This window comes from Nerophis ophidion, linkage group LG02 (genome assembly GCF_033978795.1).
Source record: "Nerophis ophidion isolate RoL-2023_Sa linkage group LG02, RoL_Noph_v1.0, whole genome shotgun sequence".
NCBI lineage: Eukaryota > Metazoa > Chordata > Actinopteri > Syngnathiformes > Syngnathidae > Nerophis > Nerophis ophidion.
This window is the reverse complement of record NC_084612.1, coordinates 6,413,933-6,437,641: the sequence shown is the minus strand read 5'-3', so window position 1 is coordinate 6,437,641 and position 23,709 is coordinate 6,413,933. Positions and strand designations below refer to the sequence as shown.

Below are 23,709 nucleotides of genomic sequence, written 5' to 3'. Positions count from 1 at the left end.
AGTTTTATACGTTTTTTGATTATTGAATCACCATATTAAAATATACTGACAAAATAGTTAAAAAATCGAAAAGCTCTCAAGGGCGCCTTTAATATGAGGTCTGACTTGAAGGAGTTTGTTGTAAATGTATTTTTGATATTTTTATTATGAGTGCTGATTTTCGAGTTTTATAAGTGGTGTTTCGTGGTCATTGTGTCACCATACAGGGACCATGGTAACAAAATAATGACATACCTGGATAGCTCTTACCATGGCCTTTAATATGAGGTATGACTTGATGGGGTTTGTTGTAATATAATTTTTGACGTCGTTACTTAGTGCTGATTTGTGAGTTTTATACGTTTTTTGATTATTGAATCACCATATTAAAATATACTGACAAAATAACTAAAAAATCGAAAAGCTCTCAAAGGCGCCTTTAATATGAGGTCTGACTCGAAGGGGTTTGTTGTAAATTTATTTTTGACGTTATTATTTGAGCGCTGATTTTCGCGTTTTATAATTGGTGTTTTGTGGTAATTGTGTCACAGTATAGAGACATATTGACAAAAGAATGAAATATCTGGAAAGCTCTCATCATGGACTTTAACATGAGATGAACGTCAATGGGCTTTCATAAAAATCAATTCTTGACCTTGTTACTTTGACTAATAAGTGCAGATGTGTGTGTTAAATTAGTAGTGGTGTTTTGTGGTCATTGTGTCACCATACAGTGGCCATGGTAACAAAATAATGACATACCTGGATAGCTCTTACCATGGCCTTTAATATGAGGTATGACTTGATGGGGTTTGTTCTAATATAATTTTTGACGTCGTTACAAAGTGCTGATTTGTGAGTTTTATAAGTTTTTTGATCATTGAATCACCATATTAAAATATACCGACAAAGTAATTACAAATTTGGAAAGCTCTCAAGGGCGCCTTTAATATGAGGTATGACTTGAAGGAGTTTGTTGTAAATGATTTTTGAGTTTTATAAGTGGTATATTGTCATTGAATCAACATGTTATGATATATTCACAAAATGATCACAAATCCGGAAAGCTGTCATTGTGGCCTTGAACATAAGGTATGAATCCATGGGGTTTGTTGAGTAAGAATTTTTTTAAGGTGGCTGGTGAAGTGACTGTTGCAAAGAAGACAAAAATAAACTGACAAAAGTGATTTATATCGTGATGAACATAAATCTTAGGCAAAGTTCTTCTTGAGGAAGTTGATGAGTCCGTTGGTGGAGGCGTCGTGAGAGTGGACCTCGGCGGCGTCCTTCAGCTCGGGTTCGATCTTCTTCGCCAGCTGTTTGCCCAGTTCCACACTAACAATGCAAACACACAATAATAAGGGATGTCTTTGTTGGACACACTTCATATTTCCTTCAATCGATAAATAGTTATTGGTAATAACATAAATGGTGTCTTTTACCCCCACTGGTCAAAACTGTTAATCTCCCACATCAGACCCTGGATGAAGATCTTGTGCTCGTACATGGCTGCCAAAACACAAAAAAGACACAAAATTGTTGGCAACAATAAATAGAAAAATACTATATAATGTAATATACATATATATCTTATATATATATATATATATATATATATATATATATATATATATATATATGTATGTGTGTGTGTGTGTGTGTGTGTGTTATATAATAATTACATTAAAATATTTGATTAAATACAATTTGTTTTAATTAATATAGAGACTTCTGGGGGAAATATGCATTACATTACTGCAAAAAATATATTGTGTATGTATTAATTGAACAACAACTTATTTTGTCATTAAATACATTTTAATGAATTCACTTTGTTTTAAATACTAAAGAACTGGATGCATCAACTTAAAAAAAAAAAAAAAAGATATAATTTTTGATGTGTATTAATTTTTAATATTCATTTGATCTGATGTATTATTTAATTTATTTCAAGGGTTTATCATTTTTACATGTGGTTACATTGTGAGATATTTACAAAAAGTATAATAAATACAGGAATGTACATTAGAAAATAAATTGTTTTGTAAAAAAAAAAGGTGACACCAAGAAAATCATCCAATACTTTAGTATTAAAAACTAAGTCATGTACTGAAATTAAATAATACTTGTTCAATTAATACATGATTTATTTTTTAAATACATAACTAAAACATTTTGTAGAGAGAAATGTTGCATCGAGAGAATTCCAAATTCCAAAATGCTTTTTGAAAATAATGCAAAATATACACAAGCCTCTACACGTTGAGCAATATTAACATTTTAGTGAGGCTCTGGATAAATACAAGAATTGAGACGTGGTGCAGTAACACACTAAATCCTGCAGAGGGAACTAGACTTCCAGGACAGATCAGAATGTTTAGTAGTGATTGAGTCTGCCAGTTATGCCTGTTCTCACCTATGAGAGCACCAAGTGTGAAAGGTGTGAGTTTCTTGAAGATGATGGAGTTGGTGGGTCGGTTTCCTTGGAACACCTTTAAAGACACACCCACAGATTCTTCAGCAAAAAGTTTATCGAACACTAGGGGGTACTTACTATACCTTATCTCCTTTATAAGAGACCTTCTATTATTGTCTCTATTAAGGATGAATGCAGGAGTTGTGTTTATCACTTTCTTTTGTGACTCACTTTATGAGGCAGAATCTTCTCCACAGCTTCTCCGCTCAAGCCGCTGGCCTCCAGCTCCTTGCGGGCCTCCTCGGTGGTCTTACCCCTCATGAGGGCCTCCGTCTGGGCTAGGAAATTAGCCAGCAGGATCTGCAGCCAAGTAAATGGTCCATAATGTTTATTGCAATATATTTGTCCCAAAAAAAACACCTATGTATCACTCATAGGAATCCAATAAATATGCAGGTACACCCAAAATGAATACAGTAATAATATTTAAAATATATCTGTTTTAGTGTAAAATGTATTGGAAATAGCTATTACTAGTTGTATAACTATTTACATATTTTTATATTTTAGGTTTCTAAAAAAATATGTATTGTATATATATATACTTTATATATATACTTTGTATATATTTATATATATATATATATATGTATGTATGTATATATACTGCTGTATCTAATTATTTGTGTAAATTAAAAATATATACATTTATTAATATAACTACAAAATATACTATGATAACTAAAACTTGGCATGAAATATATAATATTTTCAAAAATATATTAAATATATACATGTAAATGTTGAAAAGTAAAATTAACAAATTCAGAAATATTCGGATTAAACTAAAACAAATGCGTATATATATATATATATATATATATATATATATATATATATATATGCACAACGTCAACCAATTATATATATGTGTGTGTATATATGTATACATATATATATGTATATATATATATATGTATATATATATATATATATATATATGTATATATATATGTATATATATATATATATATATATATATACAGTATGTATATATATATATATGTATGTATATATATATATACATATATATATATATAGAAAAAGTGTAAAATACAAATGTACAAAGTCAACCAATTATATATTTATATATATATGTATATATATAGTTGTATTTATTTTAAATATGTGTATTTATATTTTCAAATTTACACAGATAGATATGTATATATATATACATATATATATATTATATATGTATATAAATATATATATATATATATATATATATATACATATGTAAATTTCAAATATATAAACACACATTTTTAACATAAATAAAACTTGCTTTTAAATATATACAATTTTTAAAGAAAATGTATGTGTAGGAAAAATAACATCTAGAAATATTCAGACTAATCAAAAAGAAAAACGTACATACAACCTGACTTAAAATTGTTTGTAAATCTATAAAAAAAAACTACAAAAAATGTTAGTATATTCAGAATTAAAGTTACATTTTACATAGAAAATATGCTACAAATAAAAATAAATATTTCCGTGGAAAAAAATGTTTGTTTGTAATTATATATATATATTTTTTTTTGTTTAAAAGATATCCTAAATAAGAATTACTTTTTAGTGGAATTTCAAATATGTCAAATATATACCTACTTAAAAAAAAATTGTGAAAAAATTGTGATTTATCTCCGTATTATTATCTTTTTTTTTTTTTTTTACCTCAGTAATGCCTGGACTGTAGATAAAAAATAAAAAGCATGTTTTAGCTCTGTGATATACTCGCTGATATATATGAGGTGTTTTATTGTGAAATGTACCTTGTGGTGCAGGTTGTTCCTGATAGGGTGCTGAGACTGGGCCGGGATGAGGAAGTCGGACGGCACCATGCGCGTTCCTGAGTTGGGGGGAAACCACCTCAAATAAATGCATCCATGTTGCTTCAGATGTGTTTTAGGGCGATGGTACCTTGATGGATGAGCTGATAGAAGGCATGCTGCCCATTGGTGCCCGGCTCCCCCCACACGATGGGCCCCGTGTGGTAGTTCACACGACTGCCGTGTTTGGTCACGTACTTGCCATTGGACTCCATGTCCCCCTGCACACGGTATGGGAAATATGGCAAAAAGGTACCTTTATGTGTTCAACTGCAGAGAGTGTTAGGTGGACTATGTTGATGTGTGTTTTCTCTATTGTTGTTTTTATCTTTAGGCAATTTGTTTTTTTTCTTTTTTTTTCTTTCAAGGTTGGTCTTTTGTTTACAAAAGGTAAACATGGTAGACTGTAGGCTACCAGGAGATAGCAGATACACAACAGCTAAGCACACAATAGCACACAAGCTACACTTAAGTGTCCTTAATTGAACAATATTGTCGTCTAAAATAATATCAACAAGTATCTGTCATGATCCGCTGTTCAGATCATGTCATATTCTGTTTTTGTTCTGTTTCTGTATCGTATTCTGTTGGTATTTGAATTCCTTAGTTCCTGGTGGCACTTCCTGTTTTGTTCTGTTGCCATAGTTGCGCATTAGTGTCACTTGCCCCTTGTTTTTTACGCGCACCTGCTGTGTAATTACTCTCCTAATCTAAGCCTGCCTCTTCCGTTTACTCACTCTCGCATCTTAGTTTCTGTTCCATGAAACAGGTGATGACACTGATTCCCGATTGTGGTAAAGAACTGTTTTCCGCACTATGCTTCCTTTGTTTGTTCCCTAGCTCACATGCTATCGCTTTTAGTTCTTTCTAGCTCCCATGCTAGTTCTGTTTGTTTTGCCTTTAGTGCTTTGTGCAAGTTTTTCTGTTCCTAGTCTGTTTCCTTAGTGTAAATAAATCATCATTCTTACCTTCACGCTGTGTCCAAGTCCGACTGCATCTTTGAGAGAACGAACCCGCACCACGATGCCAGCTAACCGTCACAGTATCAAATCATTATGGTTCACTCTTACTTACAGACACAAAGAGTCCAAGCATCCAGTGACAAACGTGTCCGCGTCGTTCCACTTACTGTGCCACAAGCTTGATTAAATATTCTGGCCACTGGATGTCGCTAAAAACCCAATTACCACCCCACTTCAACTTAAGACAGCATGAGTCCATTCCAGACGGTAGATAATAAATAGGTTAGTGTTTTTCATACCTGACAATGTTTCTTTTTTGTTTCAGTCATTTCACTTGGTCAAGCCTATTCTAAAATTTCAAACGACAAAAAAAACAAAAACAATGTTTGATGTTGCTAAAACCCCCAATTAAAGACAGCATAAGTCCATTCCAGATGGGAAATAGGTTAGTTTTTTTTTTTTTGTTTTTTTACACCTAACAACATTATTTTGTGTTGGAGTAATTTCACCCTGTCAAGCCGATTCTAAAATTCCAAGTGCCAAAATACAAAAATTTAGATTGTTTGATCTTGCTAAAAACTCAATTACCACCCCATTTCAACGGAGGGACAGTGCAAGTCCATTCCAGAAGGAAAATTATAAATAGGTTAGGGTTTTTCATAACTAAAAACATTGTTTTCTGTTGGAGTCATTTCACTTGGTCAAGCCTATTTGGAAATTCCAAACAACAACAAAAAAAAAAACAATGTTTGATGTTGCTAAAACCCCCAATTAAAGACAGCATAAGTCCATTCCAGATGGGCAATAGGTTAGTTTTTTTTTTTGTTTTGTTTTTTTACACCTAACAACATTATTTTGTGTTGGAGTAATTTCACCCTGTCAAGCCGATTCTAAAATTCCAAGTGCCAAAATACAAAAATTTAGATTGTTTGATCATGCTAAAAACCCAATTACCACCCCATTTCAGCGGAGGTACAGTGCAAGTCCATTCCAGAAGGAAAATTATAAATAGGTTAGGGTTTTTCATAACTAAAAACATTGTTTTCTGTTGGAGTAATTTCACTTGGTAAAGCCTATTTGGAAATTCCAAACGACAAAAAAAATAAAAATACCAGCCCACTTTAACTTAAAGACAGCATTAGTCCATTCCAGACGGTAGATAATAAATAGGTTAGTGTTTTTCATACCTGACAACGTTGTTTTTTTGTTTGAGTCATTTCACTTGGTCAAGCCTATTCTAAAATTCCAAACGACAAAAAAATATATATATATTTATGTTTGATGTTGCTAAAAACTCCAAATACCATCCCGCTTTAACTTAAAAACAGCATGAGTCCATTCCAGACGTTACATAATAAATAAGTTAGTGTTTTTCATACCTGACAACGTTTCTTTTTTGTTTGAATCATTTAACTTGGTCAAGCCTATTCTAAAATTCCAAACGACAAAAAAATAAATAAAAAATGTTTGATGTTGCTAAAAGCCCCAATTGCCATCCTGCTTCAACTTAAAGACAGTATAAGTCCATTATAGACGGGAAATAGGTTATATATATATATATATATATATATATATATATATATATATATATATATATATATATATATATATATATATATATATACATATACCCAACAACATTGTTTTCTGTTGGAGTAATTTCCCTTTGTTCAAGCCGATTCTATAATTCCAAGTGGCAAAATAGAAAAAAAAAAATAGTTTGATGTTGCTAAAAAAAACAATTACCACCCCACTTCAATTTAGAGACAGCATGGGTCCATTCCAGAGGGTAAATAATAAATAAATAGGTTAGGGTTTGTCATACCTAACAACATTGTTCTCTGTTTGAGTAATTGCATTTAGTCAAGCCTATTCTAAAATTCCAAACTACAAAATAAAATAACAAATGACTCGCCCACCTCGACTTAAAGACAGCGTAAGTCCATTATAGATGGAAAATAATAAATGGGTTAGGGTTTTTCATGCCCAACAACATTGTTATCTGTTGGAGTAATTTCACTTGGTCAAGCCTATTTTAAAATTCCAAACGATAAAAAAAAATAAAAAAAATGTTTGATGTCGCTAAAAACTCAATTACCACCCCACTTCAATTTAGAGACAGCATAAATCCATTCCAGAGGGTAAATAATAGATAAGTTAGTGTTTGTCATATCTAACAACATTGTTTTCTGTTTGAGTAATTTCACTTGGTCAAGCCTATTCTAAAATTCCAAACGGCAAAATAAAAAATTAAAATGTTTGATGTTTCTAAAAACCTAATAACCATCCCGCTTCAACTTGAAGACTGCATTAGTCCATTCCAGAGGGTAAATAATAAATAGATTACTGTTTTTCATACCTAAAAAAATTGTTTTCTGTTTGAGTAATTTCAATTGGTCAAACCGATACTAAAATTCCAAATGACAAAATAAAAATAAAAACTTTGATGTTGCTAAAAAACCCAATTACCACCCCACTTCAACTTAGAGACAGCATAAGCCAATTCTAGGCGGTAAATAATAAATATGTTAGTGTTTTTCAAAACTAACAACACTGTTTTCTGTTGGAGTAATTTCACTTAGTCAAGCCAATTCTAAAATTCCAAACGACAAAATAAAAATGTTTGATGTTGCTAAAAACCTAATAACCATCCCACTTCAACATGAAGACTGCATTAGTCCATTCCAGAGGGTAAATAATAAATAGATTACTGTTTTTCATACCTAAAAAAATTGTTTTCTGTTTGAGTAATTTCACTTGGTCAAACCGATACTAAAATTCCAAATGACAAAATAAAAATAAAAAGTTTGATGTTGCTAAAAAACCCAATTACCACCCCACTTCAACTTAGAAACAGCATAAGCCAATTCTAGGCGGTAAATAATAAATATGTTAGTGTTTTTCAAAACTAACAACACTGTTTTCTGTTGGAGTAATTTCACTTAGTCAAGCCAATTCTAAAATTCCAAACGACAAAATAAAAATGTTTGATGTTGCTAAAAACCTAATAACCATCCCACTTCAACATGAAGACTGCATAAGTCCATTCCAGAGGGTAAATAATAAATAGATTAGTGTTTTTCAAAATTGTTTTCTGTTTGAGTAATTTCACTTGGTCAAACCGATTCCAAAATTCCAAATGACAAAATAAAAATAAAAAGTTTGACGTTGCTAAATAAAACCAATTACCACCCCACTTCAACTGAGAGACAGCATAAGTCCATTCCAGACGGTAGTTGATAAATATGTTAGGGTTTTTCACACCTAACAACATTGTTTTCTGTTGGGGTAACTTCACTTGGTCAGGCCGACTATAAAATTCCAAACGACAAAATAAAAACAAAAAATAATAGTTTGATTCTTGCTGATATTGTATCGGATCGTGATCAGTATCGGCCAATACTCAAGGCTCCAATATCGGTGTTAGATCATTGACAGAGTGATAACACTAATTAAATAAGGGTGTACTGACCTGTACTGCTTGGTGTACTGCTTTGACATACAAAAAATAATAATAAAATAAAAAAATACAAATAAATTAATAAATATATATATTTAAAAAAATAAATATTATTTTTATTTTTTTATTTTATTTATTTATTATTTTGTATAAAAATATTTATATATATATTATTTATTTGTAGTATTCCACCACACGAATCCTGCCTAGCAGCAAATGGTTGCACATAAAAATCCATTTCAAAACGATGATTCCCTGCAACAGTGTTGACCGTCTGACCTGCTGGAAGTAGGCGGCAAAGCGGTGCATGTACTGGTCGTAGGGCAGCATGGCGTGGGTCTCCGTGTGGAAGAAGTTGATGTACCAAATACCCAGCAGGGCCAGCAGCATTGGGGCGTTTTTATCCAGAGGAGCCGTGCGAAAGTGGTTGTCCTGGAAAGGTAACATTTTTTTTCACACACACTTCCAGGTACAGGATCTCATTTCATGGTTCACGTGGACCTTAATGATTATGCGGGCATTTTTAAAAAGGATTTATCATTATTTATTTCCGACATGACCTACCATCCAGTGAGCGCCTGAAAGAAGCTTCTCGAAGTTCTCGAAGCCTAATGCAGGAAAAAGACGCCAAAAACAAGTTAGAGGAGGGATTCTGTCTTAAAAAAAAAAACATATTTTAGTACATTAAGCACTTGTTTGAACTACTTTTTAATACATTCATACAATAATTTTCATATACAATATAATATTAAAAACTTAAAATTATTATAAATAATGCAGTTTATTACACAGTGATTCATTTAATTACAGTATTTTTCAGTCTAAATATTATAATAAATATTGCAGTAGATTATACTATAATTTCAATTATTTTTCATGTTTTAATTTGAAATATAAAATAAATACTTACATATAAAATAGAATATTTAAAACCTTAAATTATCATTCTAGTTATAATAGACCTGTGGTTCATACAACTAATTACAATATTTTTCATTATTAATATAACAATAAATATTTAATTATAGCATGTTTTTTAACTTTATGAACCAAATAATACATATAATAAAATAGATTTAAAAATACAAACTACAGTATATTATTACGACAAGAATATAATAAAACATACCATTATTATTAATATGTAATATGTGGACAGGACACAATCTAGACATATATTGTGTTAATATGCATCAATATCAATATTGCTGTATTGTTATTTATACTTTTATTATGTATCGTATATAGTAGACAAATGTAGGTATGCAGTAAAAAATATGTTATGTAAAAAAATTAATTAGAGTTTTAAAATTACCACAGTGACAAAAAGTTATGATTTATTTTATTTACCATTATTAGTAATTATTGTTAATATTATAATTAATTAAAAGTGGTAGTACAGTACAGGACATGAACAAGGCAGTTATTAGAATAATGTGGATCATTATTAATGATATTATATTATTACTCTTAGTAGTTAATATTCTTTCTTATATTTTAAAATAGTTTTTCAATTACTACTATTACTAAAAGCCACCAATTTTCCCAGTTATTACTATTAATATTATCAAATATCATAACATTATGATATATATTTCGATACTTGAGTATTTTCTTATTTTGTCATGTATTTTTCAAACATTTTTCAACATAGTATTTCATTCCTTTATTTCGTTATGACATCATATTTTTGGGTCATATTTAGTTGACCAAGATGGCTTCTTACCCTTCAAAATCAGGGGCATCCAAAGTTTTTGACGTGGGGGCGGCATTAAGCTAAAAAAAAAAACTTTGGCGGCGGGGCAAATACATGTAAATATTATATTAATATGATGGATATATAATTAATATAATTGGATATTAAGAGTATGTGACAGTTTTGACTCCTACCTTGTTTACTTCTGTGACGACCTACTTCAACTTTTGTAATCAATCAAAAATATGAAGCAGCTTAAATTGATCAATGTGTTTTACATTTATCATGCACTCAAATGGACTTAAATGGGTGTCATTTTAATGTTTTTTTTTTTTTTAATGGAGTTTGGACGTTTTTCATAATATCCACAAAATTCAGTGAGCAGGTTGTTATGTGTGTTGACCTTTATGTTAGTTGCATTTTTTTTTTTGCACCATGACTAAGGAAGGTTGCCTGGATTGTGTCATATAAGTAATTGCTGTATAATCATTTATCAAAATGTTTAAGGGTTATTGATTGGATTTATGCTTTTTTTTGTTTGCACCATGACTAGGGAATGTTGTCTGGATTGTGTCATAAGTAAATGGTGTATAATCATTCCTAAAAATGTTTAAGGGATATTGATTGGATTTATGTTTTTTTTGTTTGCACCATGACTAGGGAAGGTTGTCTGGATTGTGTCATATGAGTAAATGTTGTATAATCATTTCTAAAAATGTTTAAGGGTTATTGATTGGATGTATGCATTTTTTTTTGCACTAGGAAAGGTTGTCTGGATTGTGTCATATGAATAAATGCTGTATAATAATTTCTAAAAATGTTTAAGGGTTATTGATTGGATTTACGCTTTTTTTTTTGCACCATGACAAATAAAGGTTGTCTAGATTGTGTCATATGAGTAAATGCTGTATAATCATTTCTATAAATGTTTAAGGGTTATTGATTGGATGTATGCAGTTTTTTTTGCACCATGACTAGGGAAGGTTGTCTGGATTGTGTCATATAAGAAAATGCTGTATAATCATTTCTAAAAATGTTTAAGGGTTATTGATTGGATTTATGCTTTTTTTTGCACCATGACTAGGGAAGGTTGTCTGGATAGTGTTGTAAGGGTAAATGTATAATCATTTCTAAAAATGTTTAGGTGTTATTGATTGGATTTATGCATTTTTTTGCACCATGACTAGGGAAGGTTGTCTGGATTGTGTCATATCAGTGAATAATCATTTCTTAAAATTTTTAAGGGTTATTGATTGGATTTATGCATATTTTTTTTGCACCATGACTAGGAAAGGTTGTCTGCATTGTGTCATATAAGTAAATGCTGTATAATCATTTATAAAAATGATTAAGGGGTATTGATTGGATTTATGCATGTTTTTTTTGCATCATGACTAGGGAAGGTTATCTGGATTGTGTCATATAAGTAAATGCTGTATAATCATTTATAAAAATGATTAAGGGGTATTGATTGGATTTATGCATGTTTTTTTTGCATCATGACTAGGGAAGGATATCTGGATTGTGTCATATGAGTAAATGTTGTATAATCATTTCTAAAAATGTTTAAGGGTTATTGATTGGATGTATGCATTTTTTTTTTTGCACTAGGGAAAGTTGTCTGGATTGTGTCATATGAATAAATGTTGTTTAATCATTTCTAAAAATGTTAAGGGTTATTGATTGGATTTATGCATTTTTTTTTGCACCATGACTAGGGAAGGTTGTCTGGATTGTGTCGTATAAGTAAATGTTGTATAATCATTTCTAAAAATGTTTAAGGGTTATTGATTGGATTTATGTATATTTTTCACCATGACCAGGGAAGGTTGTCTGGATTTTGTCATATAAGTAAATGCTGTATAATCGTTTTTAAAAATGTTTAAGGATTTTTGATTGGATTTAATTACATTATCCTTAATATGGGAGCATATGTAATATTAATTTGTATGTATTAATATGTTTTAGATTGATTGATTGATTGAGACTTTTATTAGTAGATTGCACTGTACATTACATATCCTGTACATATCCCGTACAATTGACCACTAAATGGTAACACTCGAATCATTTTTTCAATTTGTCAGGGGCGTCGCCAGACATATTTCACTGGGGCACGTGCCCCACTGTTGATCTGCAGTGCCCCAGTAAAAATTTCACCAGTAAAAAAAACCGCTTCAGAGTTTTAAGTCTACATAACATAGACAACGGCGCACATACTACTTAGTATGGTAATTGACTGCTACTGTATTCACTCCACGAAACAGTGAGCACATGGCTAATTAATATGGTAATTTATTCACGTGTGGATCGAGACTTCGGTTGAGAGAGAGAGAGAGAGAGAGAGAGAGAGAGAGGGAGAGAGAGAGAGAGAGAGAGGGGGGATTCGAATCACTGCGTGAGGTAGGTAACGTTAGCCAACAACAATTTGTTAAATACAATATTTTGATTTTGATTTGACTCAAACTGTAACTCCTAGATGGATTTAAGAAAGTTATTCGCCCGCAGGAGAGAAGAAGCGAGGAATGAGAGATGTAAGTGAAGTCCTAGCTAGCTAGGCAACATCATTGTCTTAAATAAGTTGATGCTAAGTTAGCTAACGTTGTTCCTTGTATCAAGACAAACATATTCATTTGCTGTACGAGCTGTCGGGGGAATTTCCAATGAACATGAAACATAATGTTGGTTATTGTCTGCTGGTTCTGCATCAATGATGATTTGGAGTAAGCATGTGTGAGTTGAGTGCTTCTCAAATGGTTTATCTTCAGGAAGAAAAACATTTTTCCATATCATCAAGTCGTGAGCCAAATTTTTAAATCAGGTTTATTTCAAAGAAAAATAGCACTGTAGTCTTGTCTTGTTAATCGGTGTGACTTTGACTAAAATAATCTTGTTTTGTCACCAGGAAAATGGCTACAGCTAAAGCATCTGGTTTTGTTTCCAGAAAATATAGTAACATTTCTGTATTTGTTTTCAGAAAGATGGCTGAAAATATCGGGTTTTGTTGCCCCATTTAGATTTTTTTAAAATATATTTCCATGTCTGTCCTGAGTCCTCCTCCAACTTGTTAGTCGGTTTGCCTTTTGCTAAAATACTCACTCATAGTCACTTGAAAAAAGGCTAAAATAATCTGGTTTTGTTGCCACAATTTGATTTTTTTTCTCCCTAAACGTTTTTTTTTCATGCACACATCTGACTGCGACTCACTGAAAATGACACACAATCCACTTTTATGTCACGACCCAGCAGTTGGGAACCACTGGTCAACTGTATAACAGTTACTGTAATATTTCCATGTCTGTCCAGAGTGATTGACCACTTTGCAAAAATGAAAAGGAGACGTTACAATTTACTTCTCAGAAAATGATTCCCTGAACAGACACACCACATTTGTTCATTTATTCTACTACTGTGGCTTTATTGTTTCGTATATATTTTATAGTTTTGTGTATCTGAAATAGGATTAGCCACATTGCCACAAATGGAAATTAAATAATATAAAAGAATCCAGAGATGTAGGGGTGCTTTATTTTTTGTTTTACTTTTGTAGATGTTAAATTTGCAGATGATTACTGCAATATATATTTCAAAAAGATTCATTGCTCTTCCTTTTTGCTTTTACCAGTAGCAGTTTAGAAGTCTGGAGTAAAAAAGTGCACAAGTAGGTCAAATGCATTAGTTAATTTCAGGTGGTTAATCAAATATCCATACGACATAATCTGATATGATTTCATAGTTTAAAGCACTATTTATGTATTTTTCATGATAAATAAGTGCTAAAAATGTTTTTGCTTGCGCGCTTTGCACGCTCACATGAATTATTTGTGCCCCAGGTGTGCCCCAGTACACTATTAGGTCTAGTGACGCCCCTGGTCCACGTTAATCTATTCATGCAGCATTCAGAGTCCACCTGGTTATGTGCTATCATTTTATGAACATACGGTACCGATGTGCAGGGCGATGGCCATGCCGATTGCTGACCACAAGGAGAAGCGACCTCCGACCCACTGAGGAAAAAAAAAAACATGTATTAAAAGGATATATTCTTATTGCAAAATGAAAGTATACACTGTAGACAGTATGACGCAGCATAAAGGCCAACATTGTAACTGAAGGCTGCTCCGTGACCTTTGCTGTACAGTAACCTCTGCAAGGGAGAAGGTCACCACCAATAATAACCGGTGGGAGGTATGCTGCTGCAGCTGCAGACCGGGTCACAAAGTCTTGCTTAAATATAGCCGACCCCCACTCTTTCTGCAGATAAAAGAGCTTAAGGAGCACTCACGTCCCAGAACTCAAACATGTTCTCCGTGTCGATGCCGAAGTCCTTTACTTTGGGCTGTGGCAGAGAGAGACGGAGACAGTAAAGGTGACATCATTGAAAGAGGCGGGGTTACCGTTCATGGTGGGTTGCGACTTACGCCGTTGGTGGACAGAGCCACAAAGTGTTTGGCCACAGCGTGTTTCTGTGGGAGAATGACATTCGCCTTCAACAAGTGGGTCACAATAAGGTGCTACGTAGGAGCGGGGGTCCAAACTCACGTCTTTGGCGTGTTCAAGGAACCATTCTTTGGCCGACTCAGCGTTGGTGATGGTCTCCTGGGTGGTGAATGTCTGCAAGAAATGACATGAAACGTCAATCATCAAGGATATGTAACAATAACCACTAGGGATGTCCGATAATGGCTTTTTTGCCGATATCCGATATTGTCCAACTCTTAATTACCGATACTGATACATACAGTAGTGGAATTAACACATTACTATGCCTAATTTTGTTGTGATGCCCCGCTGGATGCATTAAACAATCTAACAAGGTTTTCCAAAATAAATCAACTCTAGTTATGGAGAGAAAAAAAGGCCAACATGGCACAGCCTGTCAGGCTTGCCACTGACAGTTTGTTTGTGTTTTAGTTTCTCCTCTGTGTGTTTAGTATTTCCTGTCCTTAGTTCCTGTCAGCACTCTTATTTTTGGTTCAGCTTCCTGTTTGTCTCCCTGAGTGCTTTGTTTTCCCTTAGCTATGGCTGATTGGCATATGGCCACACCTGAATTGTCAATCAGCCAGCTCCTATTTTACCTCCTTTGTCCTTTGTTAGCCATTAACTGTTTCCCATTTTTTCTGTTTCCTGCTAGATACCTGTTAGTTTCCACGCTAGTCCTTTTGTTTGTTATCCGCCCACGTGCGCACTTTTTGTTTGAACCCTTTGTTTGGTTTTGTTTTTATTGTTTATATTAAAACCACGTTTTCTCACTCCATGCCTGCCTCCTTCTCTGCATCTTGAGGTTCGTCAACAACAAAATTTGACACTGCCATATTTATTATGTCTTGGTGATCATGTTTAGTTCGGCTATGTTCTGTTTAGTTCGGCTATGTTCTGTTTGGTTTTTCCACTCTGTCAGTTCCTGTTTTTTCACTCCCTGCTTTGTTTCCATGACAACCTATTAGTTTTCACCTGTCCTCATGTCACGCACCTGATTCATTTGGACTCATGCACCTGTTAATCACCACAGCACTATTTAAGCCTGTAGTTGCCAGGCAGTCAGCCTGGCAACACCACCCTCTATACACCCTTGTTATTCATGCTGATGATCCATGCTGCTCTTTTTCATGCTCGTTTCTTGTCACAGTAAGTGTTTTCGTTTTTTTTGTCCATAGTTCTGCCATTGTGCTAGTTTTTGTTTTCATAGCCAGGTTTGGTACTTCCGCTGTGAGGTTTATACCCTTTGTATATTGTCGTACTTTCGAGTTAATATCAAAAGTGTCAGGCTTGCCCCTGGCAGTTTGTCTATGTTTTAGTTTTTTCCTCTGCATTTGTCTTTCCTGTGTTTAGTATTTCCTGTCTTTTAGTTCCTGTCAAGTGCTCTTATTTTGTCAGCTTCCTGTCTTGTTCCCTGAGTGCTGTGTTCCTCCTCAGCTGCGGCTGATTGACACCTGGTCACACCTGTTGCCAATCAGCCCGCTCCTATTTGTACCCTCTTTGTCTTGTGTCAGTTGCTGGATCATTGTATTGTATTGTATTGTCATTTGTATTGTCGTTGCCTCATGTCGCTCTTGTTGTGTCGTTTTGATTTCAGCTGACCTGTCGTGCTACATCTTGTCCTGGTCGTCGTAGCGGTAAGCTGTTTTTGTTAGCCATAGCTATTTCCAGTTTTTCTGATTGTTATCCTCTAGCTTCCATGCTAAAGTTCCTTTTTGTTTCTTGTTAGCTTCTATGCTAAAAGCTTTTTGTTTTTTATCCGCCCACGTGCGCGCTTTTGTTTTGAACCCTGTGTTTGGTTTTGGCTTAGTATTTATAATAAAACCATGTTTGCTCACTCCATGCCGGCCTCCATCTCTGCATTTTGGGGTTCGTCACCAAATAACTCTGACAAAAAGATGTCATTACCTTCATGCCTTGTCCGGTCCAGTCGCTATGCACCACGGGAAAACAAACCTCAACATAGTCTAAGTCTTGACAGTCACAAAGTGCATACTTTTTTAACATGCCTCAAAACAGCAGCTTGGAATTTGGGACATGCTCTCCCTGAGAGAGCATGAGGAGGTTGAGGTGGGCGGGGTTGAGGTGTGGGGGATAGGGTAATAACGGGGGTGTATATATTGTAGCGTCCCAGAAGAGTTAGTGCTGCAAGGGATTCTGGGTATTTCTTCTGTTGTGTTTATGTTGTGTTACGGTGCGCATGTTCTCCCGAAAGTCTTGTTTGGTGTGAGTTCACAGTGTAGCGCATATTTGTAACAGTGTTAAAGTTGTTTATACGGCCACCCTCAGTGTGACCTGTATGGCTGTTGACCAAGTATGCTTGCATTCACTCGCGTGTGTGAAAAGCCGTAGGTATTATGTGACTGGGCCGGCACGCAAAGGCAGTGCCTTTAAGGTTTATTGGCGCCCTGTACTTTTCCCTACGTCCGTGTACAAAGCAGCGTTTTAAAAAGTCATACATTTAGTTTTTTGAAACCGATACCGATAATTTCCGATATTACATTTTAAAGCATTTATCGGCCGATAATATCGGCACTCCGATATTATCTGTCATCTCTAATAACCACCATTAAAGCAGACTAAGTAACTGCAGTAAAATGAACAAATTAATGTGCCTTGTCTTTGGATGATTGTTGAGTCAAGAAAAAGGTTATGTCAGGTTAATTGACGACTTCAAATGTTCTTTGATGTTTACAAAATATTGTTAATTCACAACTCCCAATTGTCTTTCACGTTTATGAAAAACTTGTGTGACGTTAATTGATGACTCCAAATTTTGTTTGATGTTTACCAAAACCTGCTACATCAAGTTAATTGTTGATTCCAAATTGTCTTTGATGTTTCGGAAAACTTGCTACATCAAAATAATTGTTGACTCTAAACTGCCTCGCATGTTAGTGAAACTTATTACGTGAGGTTAATTGTCAAGGTTAACTCATGACTCCCAATTGTCTTCCATGATTATGAAAACTTGTTTCGTCAAGTTAATTGACAACTCCAAATTTTCGTTGTTGTTTACAAAAACTTGCTGCATTACGTTAATCGCCAACGCCAAATTGTCTATTATGTTTACAAAAACTTGTTGGGTCAGGTTAATTACCAACCGTAAATTGTTGTTGGTGTTTAAGAAAACTTGTTACGTCAGATTAATTACCAACCATAAATTGTCTCTGATGATTACAAAAACCTGTTTCGTCATGTTAATTACCAGCCATAAATTATTTGATGTGTACGAAAGCTTGTTACGTCATGTTAATTATCAAGCTTAAATTGTCTACAATGTTTACGAAAACTTGTTACGTCATGTTAATTGACAACTCCAAATTGTCGTTGTTGTTTACAAAAATGTGTTGCGTTACGTTAATCGGCAACGCCAAATTGTCTATCATGTTTACAAATACTTTTTACGTCAGGTTACTTGAAGCTCCACAGTGTATTTGATGTTTAGGAAAACTTGTTGCGGCAAGTTAAAAGACGACTTCAAACTGTCTCTATGTTTACGAAAACTTGTTACGTCGGGTTAATTACCAACCTTAAATTGTCTTTGAGGTTTACTAAAACTTGTTACGTCAGGTTAATTACTAACCTTAAATTGTCTTTGATGTTTACAAAAACTTCTTACGTCAGGTTAATTACAACCTTAAATTAATTAATTGACAATTCTAAATTGTCTTTGATGTTTACGAAAATGTGTCATCAAGTGGGTTGACATCTCCAAATTGTCTTTGATGTTTACAAAAAAATGTTTACGTCACGTTAACTGTCGACTACATACTGTCTTTGATGTTTATGAAATCTTGTAACATCAGGTTACCCTGATTGACAATTCTAAATTGCCTTGCATGTTTACAAAAATTTTTTTACCTCAGGTTAACTGAAGCTCCAAATTGTCTTTGATATTTACGAAAACTTGTTGTATCAGGTTACCATATTTGACGATTCCAAAATGCCTTGCATGTTTACGAATTTTTTTTAAGTCAGCTTATTTGAAGCTGCAAACTGTCTTTGATGTTTACGAAAACTTGTTACATTGGATTACCGTAATTTACAATTCCAAATTGCCTTGCATGTTTAGGAATACTTTGTACGTCAACTTAATTGAAGCGCCAAACTGTCTTTGGTGTTTACGAAAACTTGTTACATCAGATTGCCGTAATTTACGATTCCAAATTGCCTTGCATGTTTACAAAAACTTTTCCGTTAGGTTGAGCAGGCCTTAGCTAACATCTGGTGCACCTTGGATGCGATGATGAAGAGCGTGGTCTCAGGGTTGAGATGGGCTAGCGTCTTTGCGATGTGCGTCCCGTCAATGTTGGACACGAAGCACACTCGGGGCCCGTCCTTCGAGTACGGCTTCAGGGCCTCCGTCACCATCAGGGGGCCCTGCGGCCCAAAAAGAGATCAGTTCATTCCAAATCACAAAAATAAATTTGACAAAGTGACGAAGTTCTTACAAGATCGGATCCTCCAATTCCGATGTTCACCACGTCTGTGATGGCTTTTCCTGTGTAACCCTTCCACTGCCCGCTGCGAACTCTCTGCAGGTAAACATCGGTAACTCCATCCGATCCCACGCAGTACTCTCGGCTACCGCGTTTTACTCACGTGACAGAAATCCTTCATCTTGTCCAAGACTTTGTTGACCTCGGGCATCACGTCTTTGCCGTCCACCATGATGGGAGTGTTGGAGCGGTTCCTCAGAGCCACGTGAAGCACTGCACGGCCCTTAGAACCCATTAGGACAACTGGCTCCATTCATTTCATTCATAGCATTGAAAAATTAATTTGACAATTACAAATCATTGACTACTTTTTGAAGAAATATTTTTAGAGAAAGATGCATCATAAAAAAAAAAAATACTTTAAACTACAGTATTTCTTAGAAGGATGCTTAGAATGTACTTTGTAATGCTGTGATACAAAGAAAGAACTAATTTAGGACAATAGTGAATCGTTTTTAAAACATTTAACTCTCAACTACATAGTCAGTAGGCTATTATGTGAATGACAGGAAGAAAAGCTCAGACTGTACTTTGTAATGTTGTGATACCAAGAAAGAACTATTTCAGGACGATAGTGAATCATTTGCAAAACATTTAACTCTCAACTACAGAATCAGTAGAATAATGTGTGAGTGACAGTAAGAAAAGCTCAGAATGTACTTTGTAATAATGTGATACAAAAAAATAAATATTCAACCACAGTATTTGTACAATTATATTTAGAATGTACTTTGTAATGTTGTGATGAAAAGAAATAACTATTTTAGGACAATAGTGAGTCGTTTTTAAAACATTTACGCTCAACTACAGAGTCAGTGGAATGATGTGTGAGTGACAGGAAGAAAAGCTTAAAATGTAATTTGTAATGTTGTGATACAAAGAAGGAAATATTTTAAGATAATTATTATTATTTTTTTTTTTATCTGACTTTCAACTACAGTACCAGTGGGATGATGTGTGAGTGACAGGAAAAAAGCTTGGAATGTAGTTTGTAATGCCGTGATAAAAATAAATGTATCAAAGGATAACAATTGACTATTAAAAAAAAATTCTGACTTTTAACTACAGTATCAGTGGAATGATTTGTGAGTTATGGGAAGAAAAGCTCATAATGTACTTAGTAATGGAGAAAAAATAACTATTGTAAGACAAAAATACTTGATTAAAAAAATCGAACTGTCAACTACAGTTTCAGACAGGAATGATGTGTGAGTGACAAGATGAAAAGCTCAGAATGTACTTTGTAAAGTGATAAAAAAAAATACATATGTTTAGACAAAAAAGCACTATTTAAAGAAAAAAAATCTAAATTTCAACAACAGTAACAGTGAAATGATGTGTGGTGAGTGACTGGAAGAAAAGCTTGTAATGTACTTTGTAATGTTGTGTTAGACAAAAATAACTCACGTAAGTCAAAAACACATCGTTAGAAAAGTTGAACTGTCAACTACAGTTTGAGACAGGAATGATATGTGAGTGACAGGATGAAAAGCTCAGAATATACTTTGCAATGTCGTAGAAAAAAAATATATGCTAAAACACTATTTTTAAAAAAACTATACAACTTTCAACTACAGTATCAGTGGAATGATGTGTGGTGAGTGATTGGTAGAAAAGCTCGGAATGTACTTTGTAATGTTGTGGTAGAAAAAAATAGCAATCGTGAGACAACAATAAGTCATTAAAAAAATCAAACTGTCAACTCCAGTTTCAGACAGGAATTATGTGCGAGTGACAGGATGAAAAGCTCAGAATGTACTTTACAATGTGGAATGTACCTTGTAATGTTGTGGTAGAAAAAAATAACTATCGTAAGAAAAAAAGGAGTCATTTAAAAAATAGAACCGCCAACTCCCGTTTCAGACAGGAATGATGTGTGAGTGACAGGATGAAAAGCTCACAATGTACTTTGCAATGTGACAGAAAAAATTAATGTGTTTATTTTAAAACAAAAAAAACCTTTCAACTACAGTACCAGTGAAATTATGTATGAATGAAAGGAAAAATAACTTGGAATATACTTTGTATATTCTAAATGTGTACATATATAACAAGTATGTACGTGTGGTGAGTGACTGGAAGAAAAACTCGGAATGTACTTTGTAATGTTGTGATTGCCACCTACGGGACTTGGTGAGAACTGCAATCCGGTCCTGAAAGTCCGATAGACACATTCAGTAAGTCCGCGCTCGACTCAATGCTGTTGCTGGTTACTGCCCCCTAGTGGCTTGGCTGACTTTCCAGTCTTAGAAAATCCCACTTTAAAGGCCCACTGAAATGAGATTTTCTTACTCAAACGGGGATAGCAGGTCCATTCTATGTGTCATACTTGATCATTTTGCGATATTGCCATATTTTTGCTGAAAGGATTTAGTAAAGAACATCGACGATAAAGTTCGCAAATTTTGGTCGCTAATAAAAAAGCCTTGCCTGTACCAGAAGTAGCAGACGATGTGCGCGTGACGTCACGGGTTGTAGAGCTCCTCACATCCTCACATTGTTTACAATCATGGCCACCAGCAGCGAGAGAGATTTGGACAGAGAAAGCGACCATTTCCCCATTTATTTGAGCGAGGATGAAAGATTTGTGGATGAGGAAAGTGAGAGTGAAGGACTAGAAAAAATATGTTATTAGACACATTTACTAGGATAATTCTGTAAAATCCCTTATCTGCTTATTGTGTTCTAGTGTTTTAGTGAGATTATATGGTCGTACCTGAAAGTCGGAGGGGTGTGGCCCTCCTCCACGGTGTAAGCATCCGACGGTCGGTGGCGGCCGGTGGGAGGAGGCAAGAGAGTCCGCAGCTGGAGGAGGAACGACGCAAGCACGTACTCCGCTCATGTCTACGGTAAGAGCCGAATGTAAACAAGGAAACACCGGCTGTGTTTGTGTTGCTAAAGGCGATCGTGTCACGCCAAATTTCTTCCCCCCAACAAAAACCTTCCCCCCCATTTACTTCCGGGGTCATAATTAATACAGACGTTTTATTAACGCTATATTATAAAAATATAACACTATATTATAGAAATAAAGACGTTTTGTTAACGCTATGTTATAAAAATGAAATTAAAAAAACAATTTACAAACACAAGCTATGGGATGACGAATTTACTTCCAGGGTTACGTTTCCTCACGTTTCCTCTTAATTCATCCCATAGCTTGTGTTTGTAAATATTTTTTTTATTTTTTATAACATTAACAAAATGTCTGTATTTTTATAATATAGCGTTAAAAAAAATGTCTGTATTAATCATGATCCCGGAAGTAAATGGGGAGGGGGAGGTTTTTGTAGGGGGAAGAAATTTGGCGTGACAGCCGCAATACACCGCTTCCCACCTACGTCTTTCTTCTTTGACGTCTCCATTATTATTTGAACAAATTGCAAAAGATTCAGCAAAACAGATGTCCAGAATACTGTGTAATTATGCGATTAAAGCAGACCACTTATAGCTGGGATCGGTGCTGGATCTAAATGTCCGCTACAATCCGTGACGTCACGCGCACGCGTCATCATACGCGTCATCATCCCGCGACGTTTTCAACAGGATACTTTGCGCGAAATTTAAAATTGCAATTTAGCAAACTAAAAAGAGTTGCAATGTTAATATTTCATCATTGATATATAAACTATCAGGCTTTCAGTAGGCCTTTAAGGATCTCTCCGTTCAGCTGAGCGCCACTCTCGCTGCTCATCACTGCCCCCTAGTGTCTGGGCTGTCTTAGGTGTCGCATTAAAATGGACAGGAAAAAAAATCTTGGACCAAGTGTGGCGCTACAACGAGGTCATGTGACAAAATGGCTGAGTCATCATCTGTAAGGGTGGCAGCAGGACAAATGTCAGAGGTCAGCGTGTACCTCAGTGAAGTTGATCTTCTCTCCGCTGAACATCTTCTCCCTGGCCGCCTCCATGCCTCGGGATTTGGCCTGCCAAACAGCGAGGAGACGTTTAAAGGCGCGGGACATTGGACGTGGGTGAAGAAACGGTTGGAGTGTCTACCAGGTCCACCAGCATCCTCATGACTTCATCGGTGATGAGGTTCTTGGAATAGTCCAGGAGGATGTCGCCGTCCTCCGTCCGCAGGTTGAGGCTGCGGGAACACGACGTAAACGCCAGCTTTACCCAAGCACACCCGCTTTTCACGCCTACCTGAACTTGCTGAATCTGTCCTTGTCGGCATCGAACATGTGCCTCATGTTGAGGTTCAAGGCGTGGGCCGTGTACCATTCCTGCAGCCTAAGGAAGACGGGGTCCTGCGTGAGTGCCATGGTCCTCTGCTCGCCGACGGCCAGACTGGAGTGGGGCCCGGCGGGTCAGGAAA

At 34.9% G+C, this 23,709-nt stretch overlaps 1 protein-coding gene across 1 annotated transcript; it reads right to left on the bottom strand.

The window, feature by feature from the left end:
• Window positions 1-1,151: 1,151 nt before the first annotated feature.
• Window positions 1,152-23,709, bottom strand: gpib (glucose-6-phosphate isomerase b). Its single transcript, XM_061876818.1, has 18 exons — window positions 23,538-23,709; window positions 23,388-23,478; window positions 23,246-23,314; window positions 19,493-19,612; window positions 19,342-19,425; window positions 19,124-19,270; window positions 14,951-15,022; window positions 14,830-14,874; window positions 14,694-14,747; window positions 14,355-14,415; window positions 9,277-9,320; window positions 8,992-9,144; window positions 4,382-4,511; window positions 4,234-4,310; window positions 2,627-2,755; window positions 2,396-2,471; window positions 1,422-1,488; window positions 1,152-1,314 (listed from the first exon to the last, which is right to left on the bottom strand). Exons 1-18 carry the CDS (start codon window positions 23,654-23,656, stop codon window positions 1,191-1,193), a joined length of 1,662 nt encoding a protein of 553 aa, XP_061732802.1. The 5' UTR covers window positions 23,657-23,709; the 3' UTR covers window positions 1,152-1,190.